Consider the following 15,169-nt stretch of genomic DNA (forward strand, 5'->3'; position numbering starts at 1 on the left):
AGACTCTTGCTCTGCCAATTTGACGTTTAGAACTCATAATTAACAAAATTAAACAAAATAGCGAGACCTAGCCCCTTTAAAGCAGATCTAGCTTTAATGACAGCTTTAGAGGCCATCTCCTTGGAGTAGAACTCGTACATAATCACCGATACGTCAACGTCTTGATTCTGTATTTCCTTTTCTCTTGTGTCCAACCACACCTTTAAGTCGAGGATTGGTAGCTTTTGGTCTTGGTGCTTAGACGGATAATCTACTTCAAGTTGTATCGACGGGTGAATGTCGTTTCCTATTAATTGTTTAATCAAGAGCATTGTCCTTTCGTCATTGCTAACTCTTTAATCTTCATCAACAGCACTTTCATCCACGTAGGTCTCACCATTTCTGTATCTTGTCCCAGGGGGGGCTGCTTGTACTGCTAGGTTGATATCATCCACATACCTTTTATTCATCCTCACCGCAATGTTAATTTTACATAGCCTTGCAGCAAACTCATTATCCCACCAAATCATGAAAATCTGTGCCAAAACTCCTGTTACTTTCAACCCAATGGGTCCACCTTTTGTTTCCTTCCTTATCTCATCAAATATCTGAGGGTGTTCGGATAGACAAAGTACCAGAAGGTTCATTGATGAACTCTAAGAGTGAGTGGAATTGTTTCCGTGTCCCCCGCGTGATAGTGGTGCAAGACCGCATAAAATAAGTTACCCCGTGTTGGCTTACAATATGACATCTGGGAACACGCAAACCTTTTTAATGCATCTTACATGAGGTTCTTTTTGACGAATGAGGCTTGAAGAGCAAAATATATTTCAAGATTCTTAACATTGTTATTTTATTTTTACACTTTCTATACGTGCGTCGAATGTGATACTCGAGACGTGATGTCTTATTCTGCGAGTAGTTCTAAGTTATTCAAACGCATTCCTAGCCTCGGCAATTACTCTTTCTTTAAGAAGCTGCATTTACATGCTGAAATTTTAAGGTAGTGAGCCTTTTACGTCAATTTTCCCTGGATCCAACCCTCTGAGGTCCAATCAGTTAGTTTTGAATGTGAGTAATAGCAGACCATGAAATCCAAAAGTTACACTCAAAGCAAACAGCCTTTGGATGAAAGCTCACAATTTTGCCAATCAGGTGAACATTAAGCAAACACACTTTCAAAATCTGAAGAAGAAAAGGAAGTGATTTTTTTTTTCCACAGGGGCACTTAAACGTTAGTGACAAAGAGGGCCATAATTATTATATTATCCTCATTAAAATAAAGAGTACCCCCTCTCCTCATCATCATCATCATGATTATCAAAGTACATCATTATCAGGCAGGGCCAATTCCACCAGATTTGATCTGGAATTTTAGGGTATTACAAAAATCTGATCCAACAGTCTTTAGCTTTTGTTACTTACAGATCTTCTAAAGCTGGAAGATTTTTAAATGCATTGAACATCACAGATATTACTGTAGTTTGCTGCTGCATTAAAATCCTAAAAAAGGGGAAAAAAACAGTCTGAGATCATTTTCAATTGCCAAAAATTCATACCAATTGTACCTCAGGTGTAACGAAAGAAAATAGATAAAGGATAAGTTAAAAAACAACTTTCAAAATTTGCTTACAACACTCGCAGCTTTGGAAGATTTTCAAATGGACTGCTGAAGGACTGTGCTGTTATGCTCTGTAGCTGATTCCCTCTGAGATCACTAGAAATGCAGCACTTAATATAAAAACGTTTCCTTCTGTACTTTGGCCCCTGTAAGATTCTGGTCCTCAGCGGGATTTTTTCAGATTTTAAATAGGATTTGGATACTGTTTGGCTTAATTGTAAGGATCCTGAATAAGACTGGGATCCAAATCTGGATTAACATGGGTTTTAATTAGAAAAAAGGTTCTCTCATCATCCCAATATGGTAGGCCTCTCAAACATCTCTATCTGGCACAAGGCCACAGGCAGATATTCAGACTGGCAGCGAATTAGTTGTGCAATGCCAGGTAAATAATGGGATAACCCACAAATGTGATACAATGTTTGGGCTATTATAATAGGAGATCAATAGCTACAGTATTCCTTCCTTGCTGCACAAGCAGTTGCTCTTCAGCTGTCACCCTTCCTCTAGGATGGTTTCTTACAGAGACTGAATGCACGGCATTGCTAAAACGTGGGTCAGAGTGTCAAGGGTAAGGGTCAGAGGGTAAAGGGTCACAAGGTCGAAGGGGCCAAGTGTAAGGGTAAATGGTAAGGGTATATCGCCCGTCCATGCAAGGTGTTTAAAACAAAATAAGCTGCCGGTTTTGTTATGAAAAAAAGTCCTGGTCCGGCATTGAAGGATTTTTCAGGAATTTGTTTTTAGCAAAAATAATTCTTCACGTCAAGGTTGTTTGCATTTCATCTAGAAACACAATTTTACCACAAAGTTTCATGCCGCTGAAGGCAGTGCAATGTGGCAATGCGACTGTCAATCATCTAAATCATATTTGTCATATTTGACCACCAATTAAATCATGCTAAGTCACCACAGTATACATGGCCATGTGGTAGCACCTTCACTGCACTGGCATGACTGGCGGAATCACTCCGGTAACCACTGAAGAGATTCGGCATGAACATCTGGTTTTGCCATGGAGTCTTCGATATATGAGGTACATAAAAGATAAAAAGGGACATGATCGCTAGCCCATTGGTAATGGTAGTATTGAAAATGGAAATGTGTTCTTTTCTTTCTTAGGGCGATGCACTATTGCATTTCTCTTTTACTTATGACTGAAACATGCATGACAGTTTTGGACAATTTCTGAGTATTTTGAAAGTACAATGTGTCTGGAAATTTCTATTAGATTTTACTCATGCCAAAATGACATTTTGAAATCCACTACCTGTGTATATTTGTATCTCCCTGCCCTCCTGTTTTTCTGTTTGAACTTTAATCTGTATTTTTTTTTTCATAAATGAATGAAAGCAAACTTGTCCAATATGATCACAAGTAACAACAGATCTGGGTTTTAAAACAAATGAGGTGTCAAGAGGGTATTTGTTGACAAAAATTAGGACAGACAACCAAATCATTCTTTTCAAATGTAATATCGAAGATGTGATATTTGATCTTTCCTCTGTTAGATTTCAGTTGACAATGATGAAAGTCTAGCTTCTGAAGTAAGCATTGGTGGCCTCATTTAATAGTAACTGTTTTCTCAAGTAGAAACTCATGCACCTGCTTTACGCATAAAAGTTCTGTCACTATTTGGACCCTATTTGGCGAACCAGTTGACTGCTTCATTTACACATTGCATGTCGTGGAGTTGATTAATGGTTAAGTTGTAATCAAGTTGTTGCCATTTATGATAGTATAGTTGTTGAAGATATACATGTACCATTTTAATCCTGATGAAAAAAACCTTAAGTGTTTCATTTGACCTTGTAAGATGTCAACTTAGTTATTCTATAGAGTGGTTGTATTGTACATTTTAAGAAGCATTAAGCTCCTGTTGTCATACTTTGAAAAAACGATAGTTTCATCAAAAAGCTGTCCTCGCTTGTCTTTACCCTTGACCCTCTGACCCTTGACCCTTTGACCTGCATTTTAGCAATGCCGGTTGAATACATGTCCATCCATTTAGGTCTTTGTTTGTTGAGTGGTGTTTATAGAAAAAATTGTTGTGCTTAGCTTGAAAGATTGTGAATGGACTTTCACGAGAGTGATTTCAATTAAAAAGAAAGATTACCAGTAATGTGAGATGTAACCATAAAAATATATATCTGGCATGACCTTTCAATGACTTCATACCAAATGTAAAGAAATTAACACCTGATTTATCAGTGAGGTGGAGGGTGAGCAGTCTTAACGCCACTCTTTAAACCGCAGGTTCAGCAAAAAGGCCTTGAGGTCAAGGACGTTTCTAGTGGAGGTCCTGTGGTCATGGGTAGATTGCCTCAGATGTTCTCAAATGCTGAGCTCCACCTGCTTAGGACTTGTGAAGGTAGAGGCATATTAACTCCTGTACAGGCCACCGGTGTTTATAAGCCTGCCACTGCCCATACATTCTATACTTGCTACCCATGTTAACTTCCTTACATTTTATACAATGACTACTCAAAGCTGTCAAAAGGTTATGTTATCTTTATCGTTAATCTTTCTTTACAACTGTTTTAGGGAATTGATTCCTGTAATAAGTGACTTCAATATCAAAAGCAGACTTATTTCCGGCGGTCGTTTCTCTTCCCGAAAAACATTTTCGGGGAAGACAAACGACTGCCAGAAATACGTCTGTGTTTGCAGGCTACTATTTTATATAATACGAATGAGAACCCATCAGTATAATATAATAATTCAGGATCATAATTATCCTGAATAGGTTAAGAATCCAGCTGAACATCTGTTATGTAAAATCAGAAAATGCATTGATCACTATGCCATGTAAGTGCTAATTGAGGTACTGGTTGTCTCAGATGTAAGTGAAGTATTGAAAACAGTAGTTTGTTCACTTACAGATGAAGTAGCTCTGGAATTTCATAAAAGACATTGGCACCGATGGTCTTTATCATATTCACTTGCAATTCTCTATTCAAAATAAAGAAAACATCACAACCTTTCTACCTAAATCCACTTAAATCTTTGTCAAACTGATATCACTAGTAAGACTTACATGTAAGCAAAGAAGATATTTTTTCATGGTGACTCAGGATTTAACTATGAAAAAACTGCGATAAAACATATCTAGTAAACATATTTTAAAATACTAAAAACTTGGTTAAAAACTTTGTTAATAACAACATTTCGATATTATTTAAACGTCATTATCAAGTCAAAGTGATTTAAAAATTGCAATCTATAATACATTGTCGTTTCTAAGTTTTTAGTATTTTTTAATGTGTTCAGATGTTTTATCACAGTTTTTTGTAGTTGAATGTTTTCCAAAATCACTTCTTCTTCGTAGACTCAAGGATACTTGGGAAAAGAGAGTGCTCCTTTGCATGGGGCCATTAAGCTAGGTTCGGGCAACAATATTTAGGCAAGGACAACAACAAAGGCTTCAAGAACGTTGTCAAAAAAATTTTTCCTCTTATTTTTAAAAACTCTGAAATTACTCTGATTTGCTCAGCATGGAAAGTGTGTATCAACACCCCAGAAAGAAAATAGGTGAGAACACTGTGGACATTTAAGAGAAAATTAAAATTAAATTTTATCATCAGGTGCTCATGTCCTCCACATAACCCCAAATTTGGTCAATTCACCTTGTTGCCAGGGTGAGGACGGTGGCATAGAAATGTACACAAGTGTAAAACGCACGTGGACGTGCACGGTGTGCAGAGCTTTTGTTTTCGCTCACAAGACCTACTGTTGTTTCATCACGTTCTCTTAGCCGGCATCATGGTCAGTTGCTTAAGCTCCCAATTGTCAAGAACTGTAATCAAAAGGTCATCAGTTACATTTTCCACAATTTTCACTGCTCCACAATGGAAGAAGCTTTTAGAAGTTTTATAAGAAGTTTTATAACCATAAAAAATAAAATAGGATGCATATGAAAATGTAGGTGTTAACTAAGCCACAATGGAACATATCCAGGCCTTTCCGAAGGTACCAGAAAGCACTGTATTTTTTTGTCACTTGGGATTAGTCTTTATTTGGAGTCGTTCTGTTTTCTGTCTTTTGTTGTATGTATATATGTACATGTAATCTCTGCTCTGGTATCTGCAGAAGGAACCACATATCATGACTGTGATGGTAAAATTTTAAATTTTTATATCTTGTAAACAGGTACTCTAAAGACAACCTTGCGATAAGACTTACATGTACTGCACAATCAAAATCAAAAATTCCACTTACAGAACTTTAAGGTGAATCAAACCAGAGAAAGCACCAGTAGAAATAAAAGAAATGACATTGTTGCTAACATTCCTGAAAGATACAGATGATTATTTATTATTTTATTTATTTTAAAGGCATCATTCCAAGCATTACATTCTAGATAAATTGCACTGTAGGGATCCTCAAAGTCAATTCAAACCCAAGACAACAAGATTTATTTTTAACATAAAGGATTCCACTCTCAGAACTGAAGTCCTGGCAGCAGCATTGTCCTACATTTACAAGAAGAGGATAGCATGTATATCTCATCAAGCATTTTACAATAGAGCTCCGGCTGGTATAAATTCTTTATTTGCTAAATATTCTTCGTTGAGAAACCTCAGACAAAAATTTGAAGTTCAGTGCCCCAAAAGTGACTCTTTTCAATCTTCCTTCTCTCATCATGCCTCCCAGTTCTGTGGTCTGCAGGAATAACTTACCTGACAGTGTACTTAAAGAGCAAACTGAACACTGTCTCTTTGAAATCTACTCTTAAAGTAAAATCTGACATTTTTGACAAAATAGCATTAAATGGGATGCAAGGAGCAAACAAAGGCACTGTAAATTACATGCTAATATAATTATGATCATCAATATTTATTTTTATTTTGTATTTTATTTTTATTTATTTACTTCTGACTATTTTTTTTTTACTTTTTACTACTTTTTATTACTACCATTTGCATCCATCCTTGAAGTGTGACGAATTTTGCGCGAAGTTTTACTTTTCAAACATCAATGGTTTGTCCCGTCATGTGTCCCTTTTGACCAATGAAACGTTGACAGTTATGTTTTGAAATTAATCACGTTTTTGACGACATACCAGCATGTTTTGTTCACATGCTCTTCAAGTTTTCAGGTTTTCTGTGAGAGCGGAGATATTTATGAATCTGCCTATAGCTAGGAGTCTAGAAGAGTTATAAACATCTATCTCCCGTGAGTTTCCAAAGACACAGAATATGGAATTTGGTATGCTTTACCAAGAAAAGATATGTGATTCAGCAACTACGAGATAAAAATACATGAAACCGAAGTGGAACTAGAAAGATAGAGGAGGAAATATTTCTACGTCTATGGCATTCTGCATACACACGCTCTTCCGTGTTTCAAGGAGCACTTAAAATCTTGATCTCAAGCGACTCCTGGACGGTAATTTACCTCATTCCAAACTTGTTGACTTTAAATTTTTTTGTCTCCATTGCAAAAGGGCGGTCATGCAAAACCCGAACGCTCTCACGAAAAACCTGGAAACTTTGAGAGCATGTGAACAAAACATGCTGGTATGCTGTCAAAAACGTTGTCAATTTCACAACTTAACTGCCAACGTTTCATTGGTCAGAAGTGATACATAACCGCACAAACTGTTAACGGTTGAAAAGTAATTTAACTTCGTGCAAAATTCGTCACGCTCCAAGGATGGACGCAAATGGTAGTATCATAAACTATTAAATATTATTTATCTAAATTTTGCAGATATACTTTAGTTTGTAGGTCCATATGAACCCTTTTAGCCGCCTTTTACTGACCTACATGACAAATAAAGTACATTTATGTATGTACCGGTATGAATCTTTGTGCACAAACCCAAGGACAAGCTGTACACATCTTAAGATCAAAATACAAGAAGAACTCAAGAGCTGCAAGCATATTCATAAAACATGATTCCCACACTTACAAATGAACAAGCTGTGAATCATTTCCATAGAAAGGCTTCAGGTTTGTAACACTTAAACTGGAAATTTCATTAGCATCTACACCCCTACATACAACAAATAGAGAATAAAAAGAGTTCACAAAAGATTTCAGAAAAGCTAAAGAACTTTGTACAAAAAAGTCGTCGCTACAGGTATCTTAACTAATGTTCGTAGTTCATCAATTGTTGCACAAATAATAATTATTATTGGTTTACATAAGCGGGTAGCTATCATCGTCCCTTTTTGTTAATTTATTATTGACTTCACATGCTTTTATACTCACAAATAAATCAGTGACTTGCAGTTTACAAATGCTGCACCAGGAAACCTCTTCAGTTTGTTCTTACTAAGACCTCTGTAAAAAAGGTGTCATAATTAAACTGTATAGAGTTTAGTATAACAACTTTTTCAAATGTCCAATGCATAATTTGTAAAAGACAACTTCAGTCTATAAATTTGTCATATTTGCCAAACCTGTATGCCAGTAAGTATGAAAGTCCAAGTTCACATGTTGTGTATGTACAGTCAGGGTACATGTAGTTATCAATGAATCAAAAACAGGGTTGGCAATTAGGACAGGGAATTATATCACTGTCGTAGTGTTGCGTAAAGTACCCATTTTGTGGGCTCACTTTCATGGGTCTTCCTTGATGTATACATGTGCGATTTTGAGTTCCTAATAAAATGGTGATTTTAGACATGAACTAAACTAAAAAGAAGGGAGGTTTTAGGGAAGTGTAGCCACCTCCATGAGTGACGCAGGCACAAGTCTCTAGGGGGGGTCCAGAGGGCATGCTCCCCTTGGAAAATTTTTAAGATATGTGCCTCTAAGATGCCATTTCCTACATTTTGAGATCACAGTCAATGGAAAATAGTGGAGTTTTTAACAGGCAGTGAAAGCTAAGGACTATTGGTCCCATGAATGAATGCAAACCTTGCACAAAGTTGAGGCAATCCAGCGCATTACTTTGCCAATCCGCACCAACATGCCAAGGATGAAAAGAAAAATCTAATTCATGTAGGGTAAGATGAGTAGTCTGAACACTTATACAAGTTTTTATACTTACATGTACTCTAGTTTTGGTAAATCAAACCAGTTGTCTGGAATCCAGTCAATTTCATTTTCAGTCAGGATACTAATAACCATAAATACAAACAAGCTTCAAAACCTACATGTATTCCACATTTTACAGCATTGCAACACAATTACCAGAAGTATAAACAATATAAATGAATATCTCTTAATTCCATAATATTTACTGAGGCAGTGGCACCCAGTAGTTGGGGACCTTGCCCTGAGATCATGAGATCCCCGGTTCAAGACCCATCCTGACTACTTATTGAATTTGATCCTGGTATTCACTTGTTCAACTTCTCAGTTGCACTTGTAAATAGCCAAGTGGTTTCCCTCCTGCCAGATGGGATTCTTAAAAGTTGTTGTTCTGTTGTGTTATTTCATGGATTACATGTCAACAATGTTTCAATGACTTTTCATCAAATTGCTGCGATTGCACACACAATTAATGAACTTTTAAAAATCCACCTAAAGCATCAGAATATTACGTGTAAGTGCATGAATGTAGGATAGTGTGTAACAAAAAAACACCGACAAGATGGCTTAGGTAACTTACATTCTGGTCAAGTTCCTTGGTAATGCAGTGAAGTTGTAGCTGTGCAGTTTTATTTGATTGGAATACAAATCACTAAACAGCAAAAATAAAAATAACTGTCAGATTATGCTCATAATGAAAACAAAAAATAACATTACTAATTTCCACTATAGTCTGTTCTAGTCATCTTGATAGTATGAGGCAGGTTTTAGCACTTGACAATTTTCACTGCTCCTCACTATGTGAATACCAGGAACTTGCTGTTTGGCAAAGTCCCAAAGTGCAGAGGGCTGTCTACCATTTGCACATATAAAATTGCCACAGCTTTAATTTATGCATGTCAAGCCAACTTCCAGTTTACAAAAAGTGGGTGTATTATTAGACAATCTAAGCATGTTAACTAGTTGGTATGTGCAATGTTATGGCTCAATGTTATATTTGGTTCAAAATTGTTCAAACTACACTATAGTTCAACCTGGATTTTTCCTTTGTTTCAAATTCTTTCGTTAAAGGGGCACTGTCACATGATGACATGCACAGTATTTCTCCCACCAGAAATTTGTAAGTGTGACTAGAAACATTATCAGAGGTACAAGTGCAAACAGAAGTATTTTTTCCCTGTGATATACCAAACATATTATCAAGATTAACATGCCACTTCAAAGCTGAAAGAGAGTGCATTTATTTCCAAGAGACGTGTTTGACTCACCGCTTCCGGTTTTTACTTTACGTTTTTACCTTTTACCTTTATAATTCATGCAACAAATAAACATGTCCAGAGCAGTTCCTCTCATCTAAATGTGGACTTTCTTCAAAATATTTGAATACACATTTTAGAGTGAGGAATTAGTAAATGTTTATCTTCAAACGATGATGTGGTGGTCTCTGACATTTCAGTGACTAGGTAGCTACAAATGAGCCTCGACAATGGACTTCGATCCTTGTTTATATCAGTGAAACAGCTTACAATTCGATTAAACCATACGTTGAATTTCTCATGAATCCACAGTTTAAAAAGTTTCTCTTCATTGTAGATTCTGTGTTGGTACTTTCACTGCACCGCTTTGCTTTGTAGTGGAGATTGAATCACTATTTGTGCGTGGAGTTTTAAACATTCTGCATGAAACAGTGGCCTCCACATTGTCTGCAACTCACCAAACTTAAAAAGTTCTGGTTGAAATTTTTACCTTTCAATTCAAAAATGGGCATCCGTGACAGTGCCCCTTTAATTCTCTTTAACCCATTGATACCTCAAACGCCCTAGTTGACCAGTAAAATCGTCTGGCGTTCGACAGAGTACTGTCAAGTTTTACTCCCATAAGTCAATGGGTTGAGTCTCTCTTTACACATTTTTAATCTGTGAAAGCCACTACACTATAATTTAATACCTGCTGACTTTTTCCTTAGTATGCATAAATTACGTTCAACCTTTTGCAGAATTATGATTTATTGACTTCACAGTTTATGATGAAAGCAAACTTACAGCTCTTCCAGTGCCACATTTTTTGAAACATCTGGGAAGTCTCTCAACAAGTTTTCAGGCAACTTTCTGCAAATGTAATCAAGTCAGTCATTGACACATCGTAAATGCATAATTATCATAAGTATAATTTATTATCATCAATAAATTCCTGCACAGGAAATAGTAATTAAAAGTCGATTTCACACATAACATGCAGATTTAATAGAGATGTATATAATATTATTCAGGCATTATTGATCACGGGCATCCATTTTCAGAATATGATCATAAAATTTTTACTACAAGTCTGATTTTCAGAACAGTAGAGCTGCAGTGAGAAAGGGTGGGTGAGTATCGTGAGTTAGTGACTGTGAGCGAGGATGAGTGGGGTCATAAAGTGATGATAAGAAGTTCACAGCTTTGCAATCTAGTGAAAATCAAACACAAATAATTTTAGTTCTTCTGATTTTAGCCTACAGTAGGAAAAGACTATAGCATAATAAAAAGTAGAACAGCAGAACAGATAGAAAAAGACCAAATGCTAGAGTGAGATATGCAGGGGACTGGAAGACCACATTGGCAAGCCAAGGTAGCAATCAAAACCAATGTTCTGATCCTTGTGACAAACATTCCTGCAAGCTTCTCATTCTGACTCCACCCCTAATGAGAAACAGTCCAGTGTTCAAATCTTTAGAGCTCTAAGTTACATTGTAAATGTTGACTTCAGACACGTGATTGTCACAAACTCTGACTCTCAACTGAATCATACATGTAGCATAGTATTGTTTAATATTTAGCTCTAGCCTTCTGTCAGAAATAGGGGCACTAAAATATACCACTTACAATGTTTCCAGGCTTGTTAACTTGTGAAAAGTTGTCACATTTATGAAGTTCAATCCAGAGTTATAAATTTTTCTGTCAAAAGAAAAAGGCTGAGTGAGTCACCTCAATGATTACATGTACCTGCTTTAAATCGAATGATCACAAAAGATACAGCATTGAAGAGTACATTTAAATGTACATGTAGGATTCAAGTTAACCTTTTTAAAGGGAGTGAACAGCCGAAAATTAACAGATGCATGTAAGGAAAGCAAGTTGGTCACAATGGTACCTACCGGTAAATACCACTGATGCCAAGCTTATCATTACAAACTCAATTCAAAAACTCATTAGTAATTCACCTAACAGCCTGACACTGTCAGGCTATCAAAATGCCGATAAAATGTCACGTGCATGAGCTATAGAGTTTAAACCCGATAAAACACCCCTCATTACAATTTTTTATAATAAAGAACAGTAATAAGGCCAGGCTTGTTCGTCCTCTGACATTTTGCACCATTTTTGAAGCTGTTCAATAAACTCGTAGGTCAGTGACATTTTAACAGGCCTAAAACAATTCAGGTTTGTTTCGTGGTTTTAAGCCTGATAATAACACTCTTCCTGTTCATTCATTAATTAATTAAACAGTACTAAAACACCGTAACCAATTTTGGTGCAAATACAGAGGTAGCAATACTAATGACTTTAAATTATTAGTTTATTGTACATACAATCATGTAAAAGTATTGTGGGAAATGGTCAGAAATAGCATATGGAAAATGAAGAACCACCAGCCACTAGGTGTAACCCTTTTCAACAGTGAACACAGGTCTTTCTTAAGGCATGGGAAAGCTCTGTATTTTGTTCACAAGGGATTTAGTCTTAATTTAGAGTGTCCTTTTTTTCTTTTATTTTACATCATCTGTTCTTTGGTACCTGCAGAATCTACTGTTTTTACTTTAAATTTCGATCTTTAATACTTACATATTGGTAAGAGCATCACTCAAGTCTTCTGGATTCAAAGTTTGTATAATTTTGTTCCTTACAGTCCTACGAAAAGAAAAAATTATGTGGTGGAACCAAGCCATTGGAGGGATTTCATGTCATCCTAATACAAGGGTTGCCATAGCAGCATGTTTACAGAACAACTCTTTTGACTGAGTTTGTACAGAGGTGCAAAGTGAAATGCAATAGGCCACCTTAAGCCAGACTGCAAAACCAGAACTTAAAAAACCATGGGTTTTTTAGGCCGTGTTCACCAGTAATTATTACACTCAGCTACATGTATTTTTGAAAACAGAGCCTTTTTCCACTGTTTGTGCCTCCCATCCACACGAATGCAGCATTTTCGGTCACTGAAAACAAAGGATTTTTAAAATGGAGGCTTCTCTTGCGGTACTCGTGTGGACTGTTGAAAACAGAGGTTTTCGAAGACAGTATCATCAGAGGCTCGTGATTCTATAGAGAGTGCCTGCATGCCAACACACGCTTTAAAGGTGGAGGTACGTTAGTGTTTTTATTTTTAGTGAAAGTGGCAATTTTTCAGATGAGCAGTGAGTGTGAGGGGAGGGACAAGCCTACAAAATAGTTGCATAAAAATGAAGTAACTTCAAGGTGACATTATAATAAACTACTCTGTTGCAGTCTCACAGATACATGCGAGATGTATCCAGAGTGCGTCATTGCAAAGTTTAAGGATTCAGTTTAAGGAGAGGATTCAGAGCCACCTTAAATGATTGCATATTTAAAGAACCTCTGAATCCGCTCCACAGATTTTTTTAAAACTTTACAGAGAGTTTCATCTTGGCTTGCTGATCACTTTTGTGCAATAAAAAATTGGGGTCACCGAGTCGAGTTCGTTTTTCAGATACGAGACTTTAAAGCCAAAATATGGAGTGTTTTTGCAAGGCTTTCCTGTTGCCATGGTAACTTCTAACATCACAAAAATGACTACATCTTGTTCAGCAATAATTGATGTTTGACATGGTACCAAATTAACATTGCTGTTACGTGATTAAGTGTTGTAGTGCAAGGTCTCTTGTACTACCCACAAAAACAATGCTTATTCAAATAGCATTATGGTATTTTTGAAAGTGGCCTGTTAAAAATCTCCTAAGCTAACATGGGACTGAGAACTGAAAATGACATGGATACACTTGTAAAATAGCCAACTGGTTTGCCTCCCGCCAGTTGGGATTCTTAACAATTATTGTATATGTTAACTGCTCGGAGATATTAGCTACTAGCTACTCTGAAATCAGAGGGTCAACAAATAAGTAATTCATTATTATTATTATTATTATTATTATTATTATTATGATTATATATGACAGGAGCCCATCTGGAGTGTGTAACTTCCATACAGCGTCTGTGAAACGGCATTTTCACAAGTAGGTTTATTTTTAGACTAGCCCTTCCCGCGAATTAGGTCAAAAAACAAAGGCAGTTTAATTTCTTGTAATTGGTCATCGGGCTCCTGTAGGAGTCTCATTCGCTGGAAATTCAATCTAAAAATAAATCAGTCTGTGAAAACGCCGTTACACAAACACTCACAGTATTACGGTAGGCTCAGGGTCATGGGTTCCTGATTATGATTATTATTAAATAAATACATTGTATAAAAAGATCATCCACCTTAAGATCAGCTTAGCTTGGTTAATCCAATATTTCACTTTGGATATTTTGGCCATATTAATGTCTCACGGTCTCAGACGTCTGGGTCACATCTCTTACAGTTAAGCCTATTTATCATATGGAAATATTTACATCTTTGGGATGCCTTTGATGCCCTCTTGTACTGTATAAATAAGGCCATTGAAACGAACAGACAATAACTTATCACCGTCAATAGTAATATTTGGTAAGACGCGTGCAGCTGAAAATTCTAAGGTGGCCATAAAATTTCAGCTTAATTAAGTTATGACCAGTTACGCCTAAAAACTGCAGTCGCGCCATCAAATGGTATATATTGTACAGTAAGTTTAATTATAAATTTTAAATATAAACTTCCAGAACGTTTGACCCAGAAAAAAAATTAAATCTTGCCAAAATAGCAATATTTACAATTCAGTTTAATCACTCACAGTAACGATGTGGCTCCAGAACAAGTGACCTTTTTATCGACGTCAGAACAGGAACACCCGCCGCTACATTCATAATACCGTCTCTCAGAATTTGCCCGCCTGTACTGGGTTTGGCCATCGACGTAAAGATTCCAGAATCCGTCCCAATCAGAGGGGTAATTTAAAGAATACCTGTCGTTCCAATAAGCATGTCCGAGGAATATATTAGAACCATAACTCGGAAAAGCTGTAGCAACTCTCAAGAGCGGAAAAACCAGACAACAAACTGTCACTGCTTGGAAACGCAAAACACAAACGTGCGGCCACGACATTTTACTTAGAAAATGCAAATAGCAGTTCCTCTGATCGAACTCACAAAGATGCTGCAGATCACATCACCAGAACACATAAAAATGATTTAGCACTTGAATTCTTTCGTTGCTAACCAAAAGCGTAGTGCGCACTTCTCAGACTTCATACATGTGCTAGTCCGTCGTGACCGTATTGATCTCTCCCGATTGATACTTGCATTGGGTTCTTCACTCCGCAAAGAAATTCTTTTGCAGACAACGTTTAAATATTTGCTTACGGTGTCCCAGTCCACGATTTTTACTTTTTAACTTTCCACAAATTAACCTCATAAATATTCCTTTGAAATGTAAATAATCAGCTGAAAGTCAATATTC

General features: G+C 36.6%; 1 protein-coding gene across 1 annotated transcript in view; it reads right to left on the reverse strand.

Annotated features, from left to right (window-relative positions):
- The window catches only part of LOC138006735 (uncharacterized), a 111,935-nt gene extending 96,784 nt beyond the window's left edge, over positions 1 to 15,151 (reverse strand). Inside the window, exons 1-12 of the mRNA XM_068853242.1 lie at positions 14,505 to 15,151; positions 12,406 to 12,471; positions 11,446 to 11,517; positions 10,624 to 10,689; positions 9,162 to 9,233; positions 8,598 to 8,666; positions 7,814 to 7,885; positions 7,512 to 7,595; positions 5,816 to 5,887; positions 4,478 to 4,549; positions 1,613 to 1,696; positions 1,405 to 1,482 (exon numbers count right to left, since the gene is read on the reverse strand). Coding sequence (XP_068709343.1) covers positions 1,405 to 1,482; positions 1,613 to 1,696; positions 4,478 to 4,549; positions 5,816 to 5,887; positions 7,512 to 7,595; positions 7,814 to 7,885; positions 8,598 to 8,666; positions 9,162 to 9,233; positions 10,624 to 10,689; positions 11,446 to 11,517; positions 12,406 to 12,471; positions 14,505 to 14,815 — 1,118 coding nt within the window. The 5' untranslated portion in view covers positions 14,816 to 15,151. The remainder of the gene's footprint in view (positions 1 to 1,404; positions 1,483 to 1,612; positions 1,697 to 4,477; positions 4,550 to 5,815; positions 5,888 to 7,511; positions 7,596 to 7,813; positions 7,886 to 8,597; positions 8,667 to 9,161; positions 9,234 to 10,623; positions 10,690 to 11,445; positions 11,518 to 12,405; positions 12,472 to 14,504) is intronic.
- Between the last annotated feature and the right edge of the window lie 18 nt (positions 15,152 to 15,169).

The sequence above is a fragment of the Montipora foliosa genome, chromosome 1, assembly GCF_036669935.1.
Source record: "Montipora foliosa isolate CH-2021 chromosome 1, ASM3666993v2, whole genome shotgun sequence".
NCBI classification, from domain to species: Eukaryota; Metazoa; Cnidaria; class Anthozoa; order Scleractinia; family Acroporidae; genus Montipora; species Montipora foliosa.